Below are 21,608 nucleotides of genomic sequence, written 5' to 3'. Positions count from 1 at the left end.
ATGTTTATATTAACAGAATAAATAAAAGGGAGAAACAAATGTGAAATGGGAGAGGCAAATGGGACTCTGTGAAGTTGGATTAAAAATTGAAGTGTAGGGGATCCCTGGGTGTCACAGCGGTTTGGCGCCTGCCTTTGGCTCAGGGCACGATCCTGGAGACCCAGGATTGAATCCCACGTCGGGCTCCCGGTGCATGGAGCCTGCTTCTCCCTCTGCCTGTGTCTCTGCCTCTCTCTCTCTCTGTGACTATCATAAATAAATAAAAATTTTAAAAAAAATTGAAGTGTACTAACAATTTGTAAAATATATATTTACATACAAATGTGTTTGTGTTTCCTTGCTCTGTCTGTGATATCCCAGAATTCATGAGCATAACTAGTTCTCAGATTTAAGTTTCTAAGTATTATTCTCAAAACACACACACACACACACACACACACATACACACACACACCAGTGCCTTGGAAAAATGGCTGATTACAAGGCTCCGAAAGGTTCCAAAATTAGTATGGAACATCTTATTTTACTATAAAGTAAGGAAGTGCTCAAAACATGTCTGGTACATCAAGAGGAGCCAGATCTGATGGGGCTCCCCCAAGCCAAATCTCAGACATTTTAACATCAATGTAAATAAGTATAGTAACAGATTATAATCCACTAAACAAAATAGAAACCTAAGAGTCTATACTTTAAAAAAAGTCACACGAATGGTAGATGATATAAAGATACACATGGAAGATTCCTTACAATAAATGATATATGTGTACCATGTAACAGAACTGAAAAATGTGCATCTTACAGCTATCATGATAAAGATTAGTTTAGACAATTATCAAGTGTTGCTAAGTCAGAGAAGAGAAATGGGACCTTTGACAACAAGCAAAATACTAAACATAATCTTAAAGTTTCTCTCCACAGATTGCTTATTTCCCCACGAGGGGAAAAATAAACACTACAGAGTGAAGACACAGAATACTACTCTGACCAAGTGTTGAAAATCAACATCAATAATGAGTTCCTCAGATGTGCTACAGTCATAAAAAGACACTTCACTTTTGTAGTATTTTGGCTGGTGATACATAACCTCATTCTAATAGAAATTTATCTAGAATTTTATCTAGAATAGAAATTTATTTATCTAGGAAACACTAGATAAGCCCAACTTGGAAAATATTTTATAACGCACACAAATACACACACAGAGCTGACTATTTTTGTTATGGAGAACTGATCTTCATTACTATCTGACAGTAGAGATCGTATCTTTGTATCTCCACCATCTATCACATTACCTGATAATTAAATCTTAATAAATATTGATTAAATGGATACTCTCTGCCTAGACTAAGATGCTAATAAGTCCCAGACAGTGTCTTTTCTTTTTCCAGACAGTGTCTTTATCTGTTTCTCACACTAATTGCAGTGAAGATACAAAGTATAGTGGTTAAAAGAATAATAAATTTTTAAACTAAGTAAACAGAATTTGTTTACTGAGTTACATAATATTCTACACTCTCACCTCAACTAAGTTTCTGAAAGCAAACTTATTATATAGTACTAACAAGTTTTGAAAAATCAGAGAATTAGAAATTTTAAGAATCGGGACGACTAGGTGACTCAGCAGCATCTGTCTCTGGCTCAGGGTATGATCTCAGGGTCCTGGGATCAAGTCCCACATCGAGCTCCCGGCGAGGAGCCTGCTTCTCCCTCTGCCTGTGTCTGTCTCTGCCTCTCTGTGGGTGTCTCATGAATAAATAAAAATGAAAAAATGAAAAAATGAAAATAAAATTTTAAGAATCACATCAAATACGTAGTTATACACTAACTTTAAAAAGTCTTGTTTTCTCCCCCTTGAAAAAGAAAAACCACAAAAATAAGTTGATATAACAAGATTTATGGTACACTGCAGTTAGAACCCAACTTTATTGTTACAACCAATTTTTATTTACAGAATATAAATCTCTTCAAAAAGATACATTCCTTCATTTAATCAATGGTAAAAGGCCTTATTAAACAGAAATAAAGCCAAAATGTCACTTATATTCAAACAGAAATACAAACAACTTCATTAAAAGTTTATGAACATACGGCAAAAATGTATCTTTACTTAAGCAGTTACATGAATGAGGCTGTTTTTCATTTTCTTCACTGGCAACCCCATTTTTATCCACAGAACAAGTTTTAGACTTAAATTAACAGTAGTAAAAATGTAAAAATTAAATTTTAAACATGAAAATATGCAACAAAAAACAGGAAGTATCTCCATTACCAAACAGATTAACAAGTTCTCAGACACTCAGATACTTTCTGAGGCATATCAAAACACCTACATCAAAATTTGCATTCATTTGAGAGGTATCAATACATTTTCAGTGCTGAGACTATTTGTAGCACTTACAGTATATACAAAGCAGCATTATACTACTATGGTTCACATTTGATAAACACAAATTTAAGCTTTATGCCACAATTTTCCAATTCAACATACAGCTAACGCAGTGACAATTATTCATTTTGTTTTTTTTCTTCTGAAACTCAATAAGGAAATTATCACTTGAGAACATGGAATAATGCCATGTCTTATTTCTTATGATAACAGTATATTTTAAAATTCAAATACTTCAAATCATGGAAACTTCACCCAGCTGTAAAAAGGTTCCTAAATACAGTACAGTTAAAATTAAGTTTCCCCTTAGCAGATTCCACCAATTTATAGTTCGTTTAGTACACATAAATAACAGGAAACTTCTTCAGATTACTGGACAATAAAAACTTCAGTGTGTTACTACCAAAACTGAAGTAGCAGCACACCACAACCATGGCAAGTAAATCCTCTTGCCTCTTCCACTGCTTTTGGGGGGTTTTCTCCAGATCATAAAAGCTAATTTACATGGATACTACCAGGTGTCAACCTATCTCTGGAAACTCCTTTATTAAAAAGTCTTGGAACTTAACTAATGAAACAATTCAAATCAGCCAGCTTCTTCTTACCCTTCACTAACTAGTTCCAATATAACATATAATGTTTTCAATTTTTATAAACATTTTGTTGAAATGATTAATGGTATTTATACCATTAATGGGTAGGATGTAAACAAAAATATGCCTATATTTAGGAACTAAGAGTATTTTACAGAGCAATTTTTCATAACTAGAAAAGCTGAAAGATTCATAATGAACACAGATTTTATTTAACCTGCTATTTGATACCATCTATAGCATAGTAAGTGCATTAGGTACAGGAAAAAAGAGAAAGCAGATTCTAGGACAGAAATCTACTACAAAAAGTTGAATTTGGGATGCCTGAAAAACAAAACAGTATTTGTCTATAAGCCTATCATTTTTTTGTCCAAAGAGTTGAAATCTATTTCAAATTATGATGCAGAAATTAAAGTTGTTTGTATAAAAACTGTGTTCAGAAAAATCGAATTATGTAAGATACCTTACTAATTTCAATTTTCAAGTATTCAAGTAATCCAAACCCAAGTATTTTCTTTTATAGCAACACACTCACAGACTAAGCTTCAAAAATGGGTAAAAAAAATCGTTTAAAATAATTGCTATGCTTTTCTGTCCAAAAAGTATCAAACCCAAAACATAACACTGTAATCACACAAGTGATATATAACTTGAAAAAAAAAAAAGTTGATTCAATGTAACTAACATCTTTAAAAAAAAAAACAGAATATCTTAATATATAACTAAAGTTTCCAAAGGACATTCTAAAATCTAATAAACTAAGGAAGAAAAATCAGAGCTAATCAATTTTGAAATAAAGAGAAAGCTGCTTTACTACACACTTATAATTTATTTCCTTCGTGCACAATAATTGTGTTTGCCTTTTGAGGAAAGTAGTAAAGTTTACTGCCAATAACAAAACTCTCCTCCTAGCATAAAGCATTAGTGATTTTGTCTATCAACTGAATGACTGATTAATATTAGAAGCTTAAATCTGTATCACTTTGGAATGCATCTGAAATGCTTATTATAAGCAATTTAAAGCAGAAAATCAAACTGATAGTATTCTCATTCTTTTATGAAGTAATTTAAAAATGATACAGAAAGCTTTGTGTAATGTAAAAAAGAAAAATGTATATAATTTTTAAAGTGAAAGTTTTTAACTTTTAATTGAGAGTGCTTGGGGAACTTTTCTGCTTCAAATCTGGAAGCTTCAGTAACATTTATAAGCTGAAATAAATATTTGTAGTTTAGCGAAGATGAAAATAGCAGTCATTAAAAGATTACTCATGACTTATGTCTTTTCTTTTATAATCCGTAATGAACAATTTTATATTTAGAGAAGCCAACTGAGATACGCTTAAGTTGAACTAAGATCTATTATCATATCTCATATATATGGGATTTAGATTCACACAGAAATATGTAAAATTTCAAGGTTTTTTTTGGAGAAAACGGTTAATTTCAAGGTTTTTTTTTGGAGAAAACGGTTAACAACCGTGAAAATAGGAAAAGATAATACTTCAGACTGCAATCATCACATTATATTTTTAATTTGCTTTAGCTTAGAATCATGACTCAAAGAAAGGAGCTCGCAGTGTATTTATTTACTGCTTATAGGAGTCTAATCTCATACAAACTAATGGCCAACTAAAGAATGAAGAAAAGTCATATTAGGCACTGAGAGGCTAAATAAATAAGTACTGACATTAACAAAAACTGATAAACCCTATTTCCAGTTCCTCTTGTTATCCCACTGTGCAGCCAGAATTTTTGGCTATTTCCAGTCTAAAACCAAAGAGCTGTATCATTTCCTTACCAAAAACAAAACAAAACAAAAAACAAAACAAAACAAAAAAACACCTACAAAAGAGAATGCAAAACAATACACAATCTCATATGCAAGATACAATTCACACTAATTTACAAATTTTTATTTACACTGTTTTATATACATTCCAGGCAGACCTAGTTGAGTTTTGTGCTCATGTTGATCTCAAATGACCATGTGAACAGTATGATTTACTACCACATCTCTTTGATTTCCAGAAAATCACGTGGTAGCATACGGTCAACAGGGGGGAAAAAACAAGTATTACTGGTCAGGTAAGATCATACAAGTATGTAAGGAACAAAAGGGAAAAAAATGTGGAATTTTGCTTATTAAAGCATCCAGGCCACTATGGTCTATTGACTAACAATGAGTATACATGAATGCCACTTCTCTAACAACCATTTTCATATTTACAAAATGAGCTTACTACCAGCTGAGTTATTAGGTAAGGCATTCAAGTTCCTTAGCGTAACATAAAAGGCAACAGACATCTCAGCAAGCCATATGACAAATTTTAGAGGGATGTTTCTCCTTCATAAAGAATCCTTTAAATGGCCAATAAAAAGGAAAGCAATTTTGAACCCTCTTACTAGCCTGCAGCATGATCCCAAAAACCTGTACAGGTAGTGGGAGCATCACAACATCCAAAATCTAGCCATAAAGTGGGGAAAATATCTTAAATGTCTCATTTTGTTTCCAACTTCCACTGCATACTCCTAGGGCTAAAGTAAGAGCCTCTACTCCCCTTTACATTGAGTTCTATATGAATCTCTCTGAAACACAAGAGTATCACAGCCAGCAGCTATGTGCACTCTACCAGCAAAGGCTCAGTGAATCTCTACTCAAAATAATTTGAAAAATATGGAGTAAGATAGAAAACTGATCTTCTCTTCTCCCATAGTACTCCAAGATATATACTGTTGCACTTTAAAAAGTCAGAAGTCCAAAAAAAAAAAAAAAATTCAAGGGTATTACATATTTTTCATTGTCCTAAGAAAATGTTCCAAAAAAAAAAAAAAGATAATGTTCCAACCACAGATGAAAATTCTACCAAAAACAACTCTTCAAACTCACTCTAACATTATGTAAAAAGCTATTAATTGTTTAATTGGTTCCGTTCGTTTAGTCAATTAAGTAAAATTCTATTGATCCTACAGTAATATGATTTATAAAAACAGAAGTGAACATTTGTAACATTGGGGAGGTAGAAAACAAATCTTAGCCTAACACTGTTATAGACACAAGCAGATTTTAAGATTCTATTTATGTAACTAGAATTTACCATTTAAAATGGCCTTAAGTGTTTCTGCTTATTAGCTTTAAACATCTTGAGATAATCCAAGTATTTTAAAGCATTTATCTGAGAATATAAGTCATTTGGAATAATACATCAAACTCCCCAGAAGATTTCTCAGAGGATATGTTTGTAGTTGCATATTCTGAATATGCAGATTCATTAAGTCAACTTTGTACATGGGCACTTATGTGACCAAAGTGCAAAGCTTGTCAGACTAATTTTCTAAGTAAAGTTAACCATGACTGCTCAACTCCACACATCAGCAGTCTTCAAAACGTGAACCCTACTTATCGCAAAGATCTAACTTCCTTCCATAGAATAATTGCCACCTTCTCACTCCCAAACAAAATTAAAAATACACAAACAAAATCAAGAGAAACTAAAACAGAAGCCCTCCTACCATGAATATTTAATTCACATTTTGTTAAATTATAAGTGTAGTAGATCAATGTCCTAAATGCTCCTTATTTAACTGCTTTTAATTTATTTCTCTGAACCTACATGTATCACATAATCATTTGCTATCATTCTAAAGACATGGAGCCAAATGAAAACATGAAACCAACTGTTAAGGAATGAATCTGGGAAGGTAAAAAAGAATCTATCTAAATGACATTTTCTTGTTCCCAAGTATGATAAACATTCTTTGTTTCAAAAATTAGCATTTGTTCTACCAGCTAAACAGACAAAAACACCAAATACCTAAGTAAAACAAAATTTTTGGTAAAAAGTAAAGTGATATTATCAAATTTTAAGAACAAACTAGCAACCTAAATGACCATATTTAGTATGTGAAAACATTATTTAATGCAGATTTTGGTAACTGTATCTATTCCAGGATTATACAATAAATGTTAATATTTATACTGCCAGATATGTAGGAAAAGGAGAATTTTAAAATATATTCCCCCCAAGAAAAGCACTTTCCAATATTCTATTCAAAAAGATGTACCACTAAACATAGACAGTAAATACAGTTTACCCTCATATACAGATATTTTTTTATGAATACCCTAAGTTATCTATACCAGTATCTGGCATTTCAAGAGTGATGATTCATATTTCTTATAGTGTATCAAGATAAAAAGGTTATACTGAACATCTAGACTGTTTGCTAAAATTAATATTATTAAAGCAAAACTTTAAAAAAAACTTCTCTGGAACATTTTCATTGCTTACACTCAACCAACAGATGAAACAGATGAAAGCAGTCACAGAATTATGTTAAATTCATAATAAATAATTCACATATAACATAGATTAAATTATCAAAGGATTACTGACATATTTATACCTTTTTGCAGATTTAACAAACTTCTAATCCACCACAAACTGATAGCAGTAGGTATACTTCTTGACATCATTCAGTCTATTTAAAAAATAGATTGGTTGTTTAGAGGCATAATTTGTAAAGCAAGATAACCAAATTAAACAACAGAATTTTAACAAATATTGGCTCTTCAAAATTTCTTAAGAAAAGATACACAAGCACTGTTCAGCTACTTGAAAATAATCGAATCTCTTCTTTACTCAGGCACTTTTAATGCAGTAACTTCAGGCTTCATTTTAAAGTATTGGTTAAAACGAACAATTGCATACCTAAGTGAGAAATGAATAACAAGAGAATTAATAAAAAATGAAAAAATCCTTCCCCTTCATTTTCCACTCACCCTTCTAAGCTGATTTTAAGTTTTAAGATTTTTCAAAGGACTTATTTTTAGTTTATTGCACCATCTACTGGACAGTTTTCTAATACAGTATTTAACAGATTGTACCAGATTTCCTTGCAGACCAATTATTAAATATATGCAACCCTTATAAACATTTGACTGAAAATAATACCCTACGAGTTGTGTGTATATCCAAAAAAATTAAAAAAAAAAAAGGAGAGACAAATGTGATGTGTAATGCATATAAGTACAATTAAACTTACCCAAGGAAATCAAAATCAATAGTGGAATATTTGGCTTGAATCAAAGCCCATAATCCCCAAAAGAAATGAGAAGCCTAAAGAGGAAGGAAGGAAAATCAAGAATTATGATACACATTTCTTTATAAAACAATTATCAAATAACTAATGTTTTTCCTTTTTCACCAACTCCATGTAGAATACTGTCTTAAAGCTTTTTATATATAAAATACTTAAAACACAAGTAATACTGAAGTGTACAGTTACCTAGATGGCTATAGATCACTTCTGTTCACATCCAAAAAGGTCAGAATATATTATAACCACTTGAAAAATAGAGCCCAATTCTTGTAACTGCTTTGCGGAGACAGAGTTCAGCGTAAGCACTAATAGATATTGGTTAAATGTTTTTAATGATTATAATCGCTAACAGGCTTTCCTATAAAATACATAATTACCAAAGCATCTTGGGTTTTTTTTTAATTTTTTTTTTAATTTATTTATGATAGTCACACACACAGAGAGAGAGAGAAAGGCAGAGACACAGGCAGAGGGAGAAGCAGGCTCCATGCACCGGGAGCCCGACGTGGGACTCGATCCCGGGTCTCCAGGATCGCGCCCTGGGCCAAAGGCAGGCGCGAAACCGCTGCGCCACCCAGGGATCCCTCATCTTGGGTTTTTTATGTAAAAATGTAAACAAAAAGGAAAATCCAAATCTCAAAAAATATATATTTAAATATGAAAAATGTTCTAGGCATGAAACATCTGAAAACAATTTTTATTGGCCCGACAATTCTGCATAAGCAACCATGACATAAAGTAACATGATTTTACTTATGTCAGAGAAAAGTGGGTCTTAAGACTTAAGAGAAAAACAGATGACCATGTAGGAGCTCTAAAATAACTACTTGTGTGTGTGCTCTACAATCTATTTCTAGTTAAACATGAAAATATTTTAAGATTCTGATAATAACTAACGAAACTTTACTTCCCATGAAGTAATCTATTCTAACTAGAAATATTATTACTAGAGAAAAAAATCTTAAAAGATAAGCATTTTATATTAGCTAAATTCCTTATCATGGGACGTCTGGGTGGCTCAGCGGTTTAGTGCTTGCCTCTGGCCCAGGGGGTGATCCTAGAGACCCAGGATCAAGTCCCACATTGAGCTCCCTGCATGGAGCCTGCTTCTCCCTGTGCCTTGTCTCTGCCTGTCTCTGTGTGTGTGTCACTCATGAATAAATAAATAAAATATTTTTTAAAAAAATTTTTAAGCCCTTATCGTAACAGAAGTTATAAAAAAAAAAAAATTACTCCACAGCTGTGGTATTACCTAACCAAGTCCGATTTGGTTAGGTAAAACAACACAGTGCATGAGAAAGGATTCTAAATTTTAATTGAGAACTATGAGGGTTTATGTCCAGGTTCTGTCACTAACTCCTTTTGCAACCTTCATTAAGTCACAAATTTTTAGTCATAATCATCACTTAAAAGATGAGAAACTATTAACCTTCTGTATTCCACAATAGGATTGTTTTAAAGATTAATGGAAATTATATATATATATATATATATATATATATATATATATATATACACACACACATATATACAAAAAATTTGCCCTCTAAATGTAAAACTAAAGAGGTCTTTAAAGTATGTTGCTGTAAAAATATCTATTTAAGGGCAGCCGCAGTGGCCCAGCGGTTTAGCGCCGCCTTCAGCCCAGGGCGTGATCCTGGAGACCCGGGATCGAGTCCCCATGTCGGGCTCCCTGCATGGAGCCTGCTTCTCCCTCTGCCTATGTCTCTGTCTCTCTCTCTCTGTCTTTCTCATGAATAAATACATAAAATCTTTTTTAAAAAATCTATTTAAAAATTACTATTCCACTTTGTTTTTAACTTCCTTTAAAAAAATCACTATCGGGATATAGAACTTCCCTTCTTTTTTTTTTTTTTTTTTTAAGATTTATTCATGAGAGACATGGGGGGGGCGGTGCAGAGACACAGGCAGAAGGAGAAGCAGGCTCCAGGCAGGGAGCTCGACATGGGACTCAATCCCAGGACTCCAGGATCATGCCCTGAGCTGAAGGCAGATGCTTAACCACTGAGCCACCCAGGCATCCCTAAAACTTCCCTTAATATACAGATAAAGAAAAGAATAAATGATGTAGTAAAGAGTAAACAACTAAAGTACATGCACATGAGCCCTAATAATTAACTTAAAGGGGGAAAAAAAAAAGCTGAACTCTGGAGTCAAGTTGAAAAAAATTACTAGCTGCATGGCTTTGAGCAATTTAATTAACCCATGTGTACCTTTATTTTCTCATCTGCAAAATGCAGATGTGATATCATGATTTATAAAAGAATTATATATTTGGCCTTCATCCATTGTTTCTGGATTATAGTTCCCCAAATCCTCAGAATTTCCTAAACATAAGAGCAATGGCAACATCTTGTTAATAACATTTGATCTCTTATCCTAAGTTTCCGAAATAGCTCCAGAACAATAAAAGTATAAGTAATGAGGGGACTTTTGGAAACCCCCTCTAGAGGACTGGATCCAGGGGAACTTAACCATGTGATTGTAGAGAGATAGATCTTCCAGCCCCCCATTTCACCACCTTCAGAGAAGGGAGAGGGGCATGAAACCGAGTTCAGTTTTCAATGGCCAATGTTTTCATCAATCTTGCCTACATAATGAAGTCTCCATATGACCAAAGGTGGGGGTTCAAAGAGCTTCCAGGCCTGGTGAACCAGAACACATTCACGTGCTGGAGGGTGGTATGCCCTAACCTCCTAGAGAACAGAAGTTCCCAAGCTCAGAACTCTTCTGGACCTTGCCCTATATACCTCTTCATCTGACCATTCCTCTGTTTCTTTATAATAAACCAATAAACATACTTAAAAGCTTCTCTGAGTTCTACAAGCCACTCTAACAAATTAATTGTATCCAAAGAGGAAGTTTCAGAAACCTCCGATTTATAGCCAGTGGGTAAGAAGAACAAGAACAACTGAGACTTGCAACTGACATCTGAAAATGATGATAGTGGGGTGCAGTTTTGTGAGATTGAACCCTTAACCTGTGGGATCTGACGCTTATTTACAAAACTGAAGCTCACACAGTCACAGCTGAGAATCAGAGAACTACTGAGTGGTGTGGAAAAAACACATATCAGAGCCTAGTCTCTATACCTAGTATATAACATTCAATAAAATGTTAATTAATACCATTATATAAAATAAGGATGATAAAAATAAAATTTTTCAAAAATGGTTTATTCTACCTGAGGAAGTCTCAGGTATTGAGAAGTTAATTATGAGAGGAGATGCGCCTTCCTTCTTTTTAAAGTCTAAAAGAATGGCTCCCAACCATGGGAGATTCCTGAGGCCCAAAACTATTTTTTATAATATTATTAATATGTTACTTGCCCTATGACTATGTTAATATCTGCACTGATGGTTTAAAAGCAATGGTGGGTGAAGCTATCGGCCCTTTACAGTGCATCAAGGCAGTGGCAGCAAACATTCACACACACTCACATCATCTCTACACACAGTAAAAGGCCAGTCTCACTAAAGAATGTCCTTTATGAAGCCATTGAAACTATTAATTTTATTAAATTTATACCAAGAGAAAGGTTCTTTCAAGGAAAAACATTTATGACCAAGTTACGAGCTGAATTTGTACATTTTTACTGGAATATTATTTTTACTTGAAAGAATTAAGTGACATTCAAACTAGGTATTAGAATTGGGCAGTTAGCAGATATTTCTCAGATTAAAAAAAGGGGAACTTGTCATTTCAATGAAAATAATTGACAGTATTTGTTGCCAATAATGGTCTTCAAGTATTCAACCTAAAATTAGAACTTTGGAAAACTTGTATTTGATTCTGTGAGCTTAGCAGCTTCTCAATACAGTACTCAAAACTTTTTCTGATGACACTGATTGTTATCAATGGATGTGATATTTTTATCAATGGATGTGATATTTTTTGTATATAGAAACAAATGATCAACTCAATGATCAGTATTTTCCAAATAACACTTAATAATGTTAAAACTACAAAATCATGCACTGCTAAAAGAACCATTCAAAGTGCAACATAAACCAATGGATTATAACGTAGTGGAGTACAAAAAGTTAACTGATGTTTTCAGACTGCACATTACAATTAACCTTTAAGAAATAATCACTTGCTGACTTTTGGTGAAGTATCAAAGAGAATATCCACAACTATCTGAAAAGGCAAAATATTCATCTCTTCCAACAACATGTGGGTGAAACAGAACCTTTTTTATATACTTTAACCAAACCATACATTGCAACAAATGAAATGCAAAAGAAGATACAAGAATCTAGCTTTTACATCTGCCTTCAGGCTCAGGTCATGATCCCAAGACGCCCCACATAGGGCTCCCTGCTCAGCGGGGAGTCTACTTCCCCGCCTCTCCCTCTGCCTGCCACTCCCGTTTGTGTGTGCTGTCAAATACATAAAGTCTTTAAAAAGGGGTGGGGGGGATCCCTGGGTGGCGCAGCGGTTTGGCGCCTGCCTTTGGCCCAGGGCGCGATTCTGGAGACCCAGGATCGAATCCCACATCAGGCTCCCGGTGCATGGAGCCTGCTTCTCCCTCTGCCTGTGTCTCTGCCTCTCTCTCTGTGTGTGTGACTATCATAAATAAAATAAAAATTAAAAAAAAATTAAAAAAAAAAAAAGGAATCTAGCTTTTATTAAGCCAGTAGTACAGAGATTTGCAAAAGTGTAACATAATGCCATTCTTTTGTTTTGTTTTTGGGAAATGGTTATTTTTCATTTTCAAATGCTATTTATGGACACCTGAGTGGCTCAGTGGTTGAGCGTCTGCCTTTGGCTCAGGTCTTGATCCCGAGGTCCTGGGATCGAGTCCCACATCGGGCTCCCTGCATGGAGTCTCCTCCCTCTGCCTATGTCTCTGCCCCCTCTCTCTTTCTGTGTCTCTCATGAGCAAATAAAAAAATCAAAAAATAAATAAATAAATAAATAAACAAATATTAAAATCGCAGATAAATAAATTGATTAATTAGTTGCTGTTTGATGTTAACAAGTTTATTTTTTAAGATTTATTTATTTGGGGAAGGGAGAACAAGTGGGAGGGGCAGAGGGAAAGAGAGAATCTCAAATTGGCTCCACGCTGAGCATAGAGCCCAATGCAGGGCTCAATCCCACAATCCTGAGATCACAACCTGAGCCAAAACCAAGAGTGAAACACTTAAAAGACTGTGCCACCCTGGCACCCCTACAAATTTATCATTTAAAAAAGATTTACTTAATAAATATTTTCAATTTGTTTTAATTTTCAATAAGATAAATACTGATAATTAACCTAAATAAACAAAAGCTCATAGAGGTCCTCAAAACGTATTGAAAGTGTATAGAGAATCCTGAGACCAAAAAGGGTAAGAACGCTAATCTAAACCACCAGGCATATTTTAAGTGATATAAAAATCATCTGTGGATGCTGTCGTAATTTCTTCCTATTAGGCTGGTTTTATAAGCAGAAAAGACTGAAAGTGGGAAATTCTACACCTAAAAATAACATCAAACCAGCTCTTCCTACCATTTCAAGCAGCATTCATTCCTACAGTAATGTAAAATAACTAAATGATTCTGCACTAGAGAGAGATTATACTTAAAACTTCACAAAAATCTCATCTTGGCAGGTAGTACCTTTTAGGGTATGAAAAATGAAAAATTTAGATCTACCATTAGACTCTTAAATGGATGAAAAGGAAATGGAGGAAATAGTTTTTTCATCATTTGCATTCCCCAAAATGGCAGAGAAAATTTAAGTCCAAATAAAATAATGTAATATTCTGTGTGATTTACTTATACTATTTCTTTCAGAGTTGGAAGTTATAGATATATAGGTCTATCAAAGGGCATTTTAATTTCTAGGCTACTCATTTCTGTTGGAAAGAAAAATTTAAGGCTTTATATGATGAACCAGTAACTAACAATGTATCCTTGAACTGTTTCCTGAAAAACCCCTAAAAACTCTTTAAGACTTCACTTAGAAATAATCTGAAGTCTGAAAACAATGTGCCTAAAAACTCTGCACAGCTTAAAAAATCCATATGTACACTTTATTTGATTTTATAAATCAAATACCTACTTTTACCATCTTAATATTAATTATAGTAAACAATCAGAAACACGTGAAATCTTTTAATATTTCCAAGTCTGCTCACGCCCTCAGCAATAAACAAATATTTAACCAGCCATTTATTAAGAAATATCTATATCCTGATTTTATTCAAACCTCTTTTCCAGGGCACCTGGATGGCTCACATCATGATCTCAGGGTTGCAGGACACAGCATCGGGTTCTATGGTCAGGTTCCATGCTCACTAGGCATGGAATCTACCTGGGATTCTCTCCGTCTCCCTCTCCCTCTCCACCTCTGCCCCTTTCCCTACCTGTGTATGCCTGCATGCACTCTCTAAAAATAAACAAAACCTTTAAAAAAAAAAAAATTTCCCACTTATCAAATCAGTTTTTTTTTTTTTAAGATTTTATCTACTTATTTGAAAGAGAGAGCATGAGCGAGGGGAGAGAAAGAGAGAAAGCAGGCTCCCTGCTGAGCAGGGAGCCCAACGCAGGACTCAATCCCAGCATCCTAAGACCATGACCCAAGCCAAAAGAAGATGCCTGATGACTAAGCCACCCCAGCACCCCTCAAATCAGTTTTAGAAATTATGTATATGCCATCTTTGTGACAAGTGATCAAGGAAGGAAGAGTCCCAGAGGAAGAAACAGTATTTAAGACATGTCCAAATGGAGTAAGAGGAACTTGCCAGAGGATGCAGGGAAAAGAGATTTTATTTTTGGGGGCATCTGGGTGGCTCAGTGGTTGAAGCATCTGCCTTTGGCTCAGGTCAGGATCCCGAGGCTTCCCCGCATAGAGCCTGCTTTTCCCTCTGCCTATATCTCTGTCTCTGTGTGTGTGTGTGTCTCTTGAATAAATACATTTAAAAAACTTAAAAAATAAAATAGAGAATCTTACCAAAAAAAAAACCTCTTTCATTGTTTATATTTAAACTTACCAACGCAAACTGATTGACCTGAATGAAGAGTATTTCTACCTCCTTTTCAGTAACTTCAGTCCCAAAGCCTTTATATTCTTTGTAGGCTTCAAGGTAAGAACGCAGCCACTGGCCCTGTAGTTGTCTGTCTGGATAGAGACTATAGTCTACATCACTCACACCTAATACGAAAAAAAAATACACTTAAAAGATTTTAAAAACACAACGTCTTCTATATGCTTTAATAACCCCTAAAGAAATCCTAAATAATTAGATGTTAAGTAAATAGCATTAAAATAATAAACAAAAATACATAAAGTATTCCAGCTTAAACTCTAAAGCACAATACATTTCGTCATCATGAAATCAATTCTCATTGCTTCAATTTCTTCTGAGTGTGAAGCTTGAACCACCAACCATAAAAGCTCCAAATCTTCATTTAATAAGTACTTCAGATTATTATGCAAACTAATACTTAGAGCATTTCCTAGAACTTCAGCTCTAAAAACATTTTTGACCATTACTCATGGAGTTAAGAAATACATTTCATATTGAACTTTGATACACTCTACTGGTATTAAGTTCCACAAAATATTATCGACCCTAACTATACACCTTCCAACTTGGATATTTTCTATTTCTTTTCTATTCTGTACTTTAAAATAATTAACCAACAAATCTGGTTTTAAGATAAGCAGTTTAAAAAAAAAAGATAAGCAGTTTAAAAAAAATGCTAACCTAAAAAATTAAGTTCGTACTTTTTTTTTTTTTTTTTTTTTAAAAAGCCTCGCACTCAAAGTTCTACATAACTTGGTCCAAACTTTGCTTCTCTGGTCTTATAACCCAACCCCCGTATTCTCCTTCATGAGTTTTACATCCTACAAACAGGTGCACTCCCATTGACATTTTCTTCCTCCTTCCTGCAGTGTTTTCCTTTCTGTTCTATCTGCACATCTCAAATTCTACCTAACTTGCAAGCTTAGCTCAATTTTTCCTACACAAAATCATATTAGGACCACTGGAGAGTTTCCTATTTCATATTGACAGCAGTGACTACACATTATACTAACATGGATTTGGTGATGTCCCCTTATATGCACAGCTGCTTTCCCTCCCAACAGATAAGTGAAAATATGTACAGCACATGTGTGGGGATATAGCATGTATATGAAAAGTCTGTTGTAGGGAAATCACTAAAAACATGTCAATTAAAATTAATTAATTAATTAAAATAAAATAAAAACATGTCAATTAAAACCCCCTCCAACTTTTTCCCAGTCTGATAACCTTAAGTAAATGAAAAAAATAGGAATGCATGAATGTATACAAATAAAAATTCAGCAGTGAAAAGTCCCAAAGTCCCTCCTAAGTATAAACCATCCAGGGGAATTTCCTAATCTTTAGTTTTAGAACATTCCTTGTTTCCAAATAAAGTCATAAAATGTGTGATCTTGCTAAGTTACTTTCTCCATTTGTAAACTGGGAACATAACCTAATTGACAGGAGGAAAAAGTGAGATGAGATTATTGGAGGAAGGAGGGAGTGTAAGGTGTTACACTATGTCAATCTAAGTCACAAGTATTATTTTTTCTTATTTTCCTTAAGGAATTAAGGAAAGGAAAAAAAAAAAAAAGAATTAAGGAAAGGGTCATCTCTTCTCCCTCCTCCAATAATAAAGAAAAACAAAGTACAAGGTCAGGAAGGAATTTAAAAATGTTGTCCCTGAAAAAAAAAGAAGAAAAAAAAAAATGTCCCTGGTACGTCCCAGGTGATCTTCTCTAAAGAAAAAGTATAAACCAAAAAAACAGTTCTCAAATAATTATTTCAAAGTTATATATGCTGCTCCGTTAGTTATACCCTCGATTTTACCTGCAAATTCATTGAAATGATTTCCGATATCATATGCCAGGTAGTTGTATCCAGAATATTCATAATCAATGAACTGTACATCACCTATGTGAGACACAAAAACAAAGACATAAGAAATCATATATAAGATCAGAAAATCCCTATGCTATTTGTAATTAAATAGCTTCCAAAATTTAGTCTCATTGTATGTGCTTGGTTACATGCACTTCTGAGACAATACAGGGTAAGGCTGTGAATTTTATGGCAATGAGCTTTACAAAATTCAAATTACATATTGTCAACAGCTTCTTTGTGAACACTAATGTCCACTGTATTAAAGAAAAGTCAAAATAATCCTTCTCCAAATTCAGACAAAAGCAAAATATCTCTTTCACCACAAGGGGGCATCAGTTACTTAAAAATTCAAGTTTAATGAGAAATGAATACTATCTCTGGAAATTAATAATCTATGCAATTTTAACAAATTATGACACTCCAAAAGTAAACTGACAAGCTACTTTACATATACAGATCAAATATAAACTTTGAAAGACTTGAATTCTGCAGATCCTGCAGTTTTGCTATCATACTTGATCAATTTGACAATATCCCTAATTTAAGAAATTAGTTGCTATAAACTCTTATTTTCCTCCAGTGCTACATAACTAATATTTCCAATAGCATACCTGAGCAGCATTACGGTGGTGGTTTTATCTTTTAAAAAGAACAAAGTTACAAAGTTGCTTGTAAACTTTTCTTTGAGAAATTTTTACATTAAGATAGATGCCAATTCTAAATTAATGGTAAATATATATGCATATTTCAATCTTAAGATAGATGCCTATTCTAAATTAATGGTAAATATATATGCATATTTCATTACATTTCTCCAAAGACAATCCTGCTCTACCAGCCCAGGGGACATGCTCCTGCTCAGGAACATTCATTTTTGAGTACTATTATAGAGGGTTTGTCTGAACAAAGATATAGGTCTTTTTAAAAAAGAGACAAGAGAAAAAGTTTTATTAAAAGGGAGAGAAAGAGTTAGAGACATTAAAAAAACAAAAATAAAATGGGTCACTGTCGACACCAGGCATCACAAACTCAAAGGCTTACAGGGCCATACGATTAAAATGGATACACGAACAGAGATGGCTGTAAGAACAGTTTCTAAGCAGCTTATATTGAGAAAATGCATAACAAATGCCTAGTTACACTACTGTCTTTTAAACATCAAAATGAATTAACAAAACAAACTCCTGGTCTACACACACTGGCATTTTCTAACTAAAAGAGTTTTTGAACTATAGTATCTTGATACAGAGATACATGTTTAAGTTAGGGGTATATGCTGATTATATCCAAACTCAGAAAAAGAGAATTACATGACAGAAAAATATCATGGCAAATGGAATATTAACAAAGCAAAAAATTTTTCATGTAATTGCATTTAATATATAATTCTAAACTTGTATAAATAATAATCAAGTCTAGAGTAAATTGAGCATTACCAGAGTATCAAAGCCCAGTTATCAAAATCTACATGCATACTGACAAAATAAATATAAGGTTTTAAAATGTTGGTGACTATAATAAATCACTGCAATTGAACCACCATAAGTATTATAGTCTTGAATTAAAAAAACTATCCCAGAGAAAAGTCTTAAAGTTAACCAAATTACTGTAGTAAATTGCAGAATGGGAAGTGAAAACATGTTTTAAAGTTTGTTCTAGATACCACTGGGAATAAGAGGGTGAAGACCACCATCATGACAAAATACTCTGTAGCCATGAAAAAAAATTTCATTTTCAAAAATTGATGACCAGGAGAATTACAAATGTTATATGAAAAAAAAAGATATAAAATAGTAAACACAGTGATCCAAATTATTAAAATATTATGCCTGGAAAGAGAGAAAAACATATAATGCATAGGGGGAAAAGATGAATGGAAATTAACTAAAACAGTATGTTTCAACTGGTTTCATTACAGGTGATAGACAAGTGACCTTTTTTTCCTTTTATTTTAAATCACTAACAATAGACATTACTTTTAGAAGGAAAAAAAATGACAGCTCAAAAAGATTAAGATGAATTCTCTAAACAAAAATTGTCAATAGGTAAGAGACTAATAATGATTCGGGATAGATCTATCCAGCCAGTCTTTAAGAAATCAGGACTCAAGAAGATTCAACAAGTTGCAAAACTGAGTCAACCAGTTTTAATAGTTTTTTTTAAATTGCAGCTGTTGATTGCTTTAACTCTTTAAACACAAATTCTTGTAGAGCTCATATTAACTGTTACATGCCAATAAAAATACACAGCCCAGTCCTGAAGCTTACTTTTGCCACATAAACAAAAGCTTCAATTTCAATTTTCAAAATATATTTAGAATTTGGCGACTATAGTTAAAATGGCAGGTAAAAATGCCTGCTTGTAGAGTAAATACAATTTAAATAAAGCATAGATCATCTTAACATAAGTTAAAATCTGTTTCAGTATGAAAATTTTAGCAATGACTTTTTGTAGTAGCATTAATTCATTAAAACTAGCCTTTATTTTTAAATGCAATGTTGAGTTTATAAATAATGAAATTTAAAAAATAAGAAAATGAAGCTAACAAGATACAGATGAGGCTGTTACCAGGCTCCGTGCATGTGAACAAGTGATGCGATAAACCTCCAGTCAGTGCGTTTAAGAAGCACGGGGTGCGCCGCCACATGGCAGCAACAATGGCATACCTAATCTGTAGCAGATGAAGAAAATTTGGCAAACTCACATTTTACAAGACACAAAGCTTAAAAGGAAAAATCTTTTTTTAAAAATCTGCATTAACTATTCTTTTTTCAAACTATTGCAAACAAAGTGGAACTCAACCTTAAATTTAATCTTCTGCAACAAAATAAAATTAAAAAGGCCTACTTCACTTATTTTGGGTGCCAGAAAAATCAAATTACTGGAAAATGCTTTCCTACCAAGAGAAAATATACTGAACCTTTTTCTTGTACAAATTTAACTTCTGGTTTCTAAAATTTCCAATTGTTTAGAATATCCACATCACTATCAATAATAGTTCATATGGCACAACTATCTTTAATTCTTTAAGACATGAATTTTTGTGGTTTCAAGAATGAAAAAAAATGAGACTACTCCCAAAATTTTTTACAAAATTTTATATGTTCATTTTCTGAGGGCATTCTCAATTTTCCAGATTCACAAGGGATCCCTGACCTCTAAAAAAGTAAAGCAGCACTGCTTTAGTGGCTAAGATTATATATTCCTTATCTTTACTTAATTAATACATTGCACATAATGGGTAAATCATAAGATTAATGAATAAAGCTATAACTCAGATTTTTAAGAGCTACATTTTTCTTTTTATTTACTTTAATTCTTGCATATCTTCAGTTATGAAATCCACACATTACTGAGTTTAATTGTTCATATCTCAGTATAGCTCTAAATAGCCAATTTTTAAAGTACTTTAAACCAAAAAGAATTAGTTTATTAATAACTAAGGCTATAAAATTCACATGCTACATTTGTTTGGATTCCTTTATTTTGTAGTTAAAGAGAAAGGGATAAAAATAAAAAGCAAAATAATCAATATGAGAACTTGAAAACCTTTTCAACTCCCTCTACTTGCTCTGCAAGTGTTAGGTAAGGTAGAGAGAGAACAAAGAGAAAAAATAACCACAATTACACTACTGTTAGCAAAAGGCTTTTTCTCTCATCAGAAAAAGTATTGGAATAGTCTGCTCTGAGAAACTTTCTCTTCATCCCTCACTCTGGCGTCCAGGACCTGTATATACCTCCACCACAGTGCTCATCATTCTGAACATAAATATACTGTTTCATGATCTGACTCCTCCACTACATGGAATATGGCTTCCTAGAAGGACAATAAGTCCCTTTCATCTTTCATCATGCAATCCACAGTAATCAATATCTAGCACATAGTTAAGTATTAAAATGCTTATAAATGGAGGGCTTTGCATAGAATGCTGAGACACAATGATAACACACGTTTAAATGGGTGGTGGGGAAGAAGGAATAAGCATGAAACACTAAGAACAAAGTATGGCATTTCTGACATTCATGTACAGGCTTGAACATACAGTGGGAATGAATGTATGAGTAAAGAAAAAACACTAAGCTAATAACTTTTAGGCAGCTCTTCCTTCATAGTTCAGGTTTTACAGTCCATTCAAGCTTTTAATAACTGAATTTAAGGACGTTTTATTTTATGCTAAGTAGTAATCCAAAATTAAAACAAGGTTAAGACTATCCTTCATAAAAACTCCACTTTGGAAAATACAGGTTACCAAATGCAAAAATAAATTTGTATTTACTTAAATTTTAAAACAAAACCAACAACTGCAACAAAAAACCCTGTCATTAAAATATCAATGAAACAACCAAACCACAGTATTTTTCATGAGTAATAGAGTGGGAAGACTTAAAGCCAACCAAGTGACTGAGAATGGTGCCTCACACATTTTCTATTTACAATGTGTAAAACTCTAAAGAAAAACCTGGTTTACATTATAATTCCCAGAATAAGTTTTATTTTTCTTTCACTCATTTGTATTTCTTTAAATAACTGTAAATCAGCAAGTTGTATTTCACTGACAGAGAAAATAATCAATGACTGTCATTACTGAATTTTAAAGTTCTATATTAAATCTTTATCTGAGC

The 21,608-nt window shown here is 33.3% G+C and overlaps 1 protein-coding gene across 1 annotated transcript in view; it reads right to left on the bottom strand.

Moving 5' to 3' along the window:
• Positions 1–1,904: 1,904 nt before the first annotated feature.
• The window catches only part of ETNK1 (ethanolamine kinase 1), a 64,614-nt gene continuing 44,910 nt past the window's right edge, over positions 1,905–21,608 (bottom strand). The window contains exons 5-8 of the mRNA XM_055318660.1: positions 16,932–17,015; positions 15,084–15,244; positions 8,023–8,096; positions 1,905–7,688 (exon numbers count right to left, since the gene is read on the bottom strand). Of these exons, the coding sequence (XP_055174635.1) occupies positions 7,616–7,688; positions 8,023–8,096; positions 15,084–15,244; positions 16,932–17,015 (392 nt within the window). The 3' untranslated portion in view covers positions 1,905–7,615. The remainder of the gene's footprint in view (positions 7,689–8,022; positions 8,097–15,083; positions 15,245–16,931; positions 17,016–21,608) is intronic.

The sequence above is a fragment of the Nyctereutes procyonoides genome, unplaced genomic scaffold (assembly GCF_905146905.1).
Source record: "Nyctereutes procyonoides isolate TBG_1078 unplaced genomic scaffold, NYPRO_anot_genome, whole genome shotgun sequence".
Taxonomy (NCBI): Eukaryota; Metazoa; Chordata; class Mammalia; order Carnivora; family Canidae; genus Nyctereutes; species Nyctereutes procyonoides.
The sequence above is the reverse complement of the archived record's forward strand: the minus strand, read 5'-3'. Positions and strand labels throughout refer to the sequence as shown.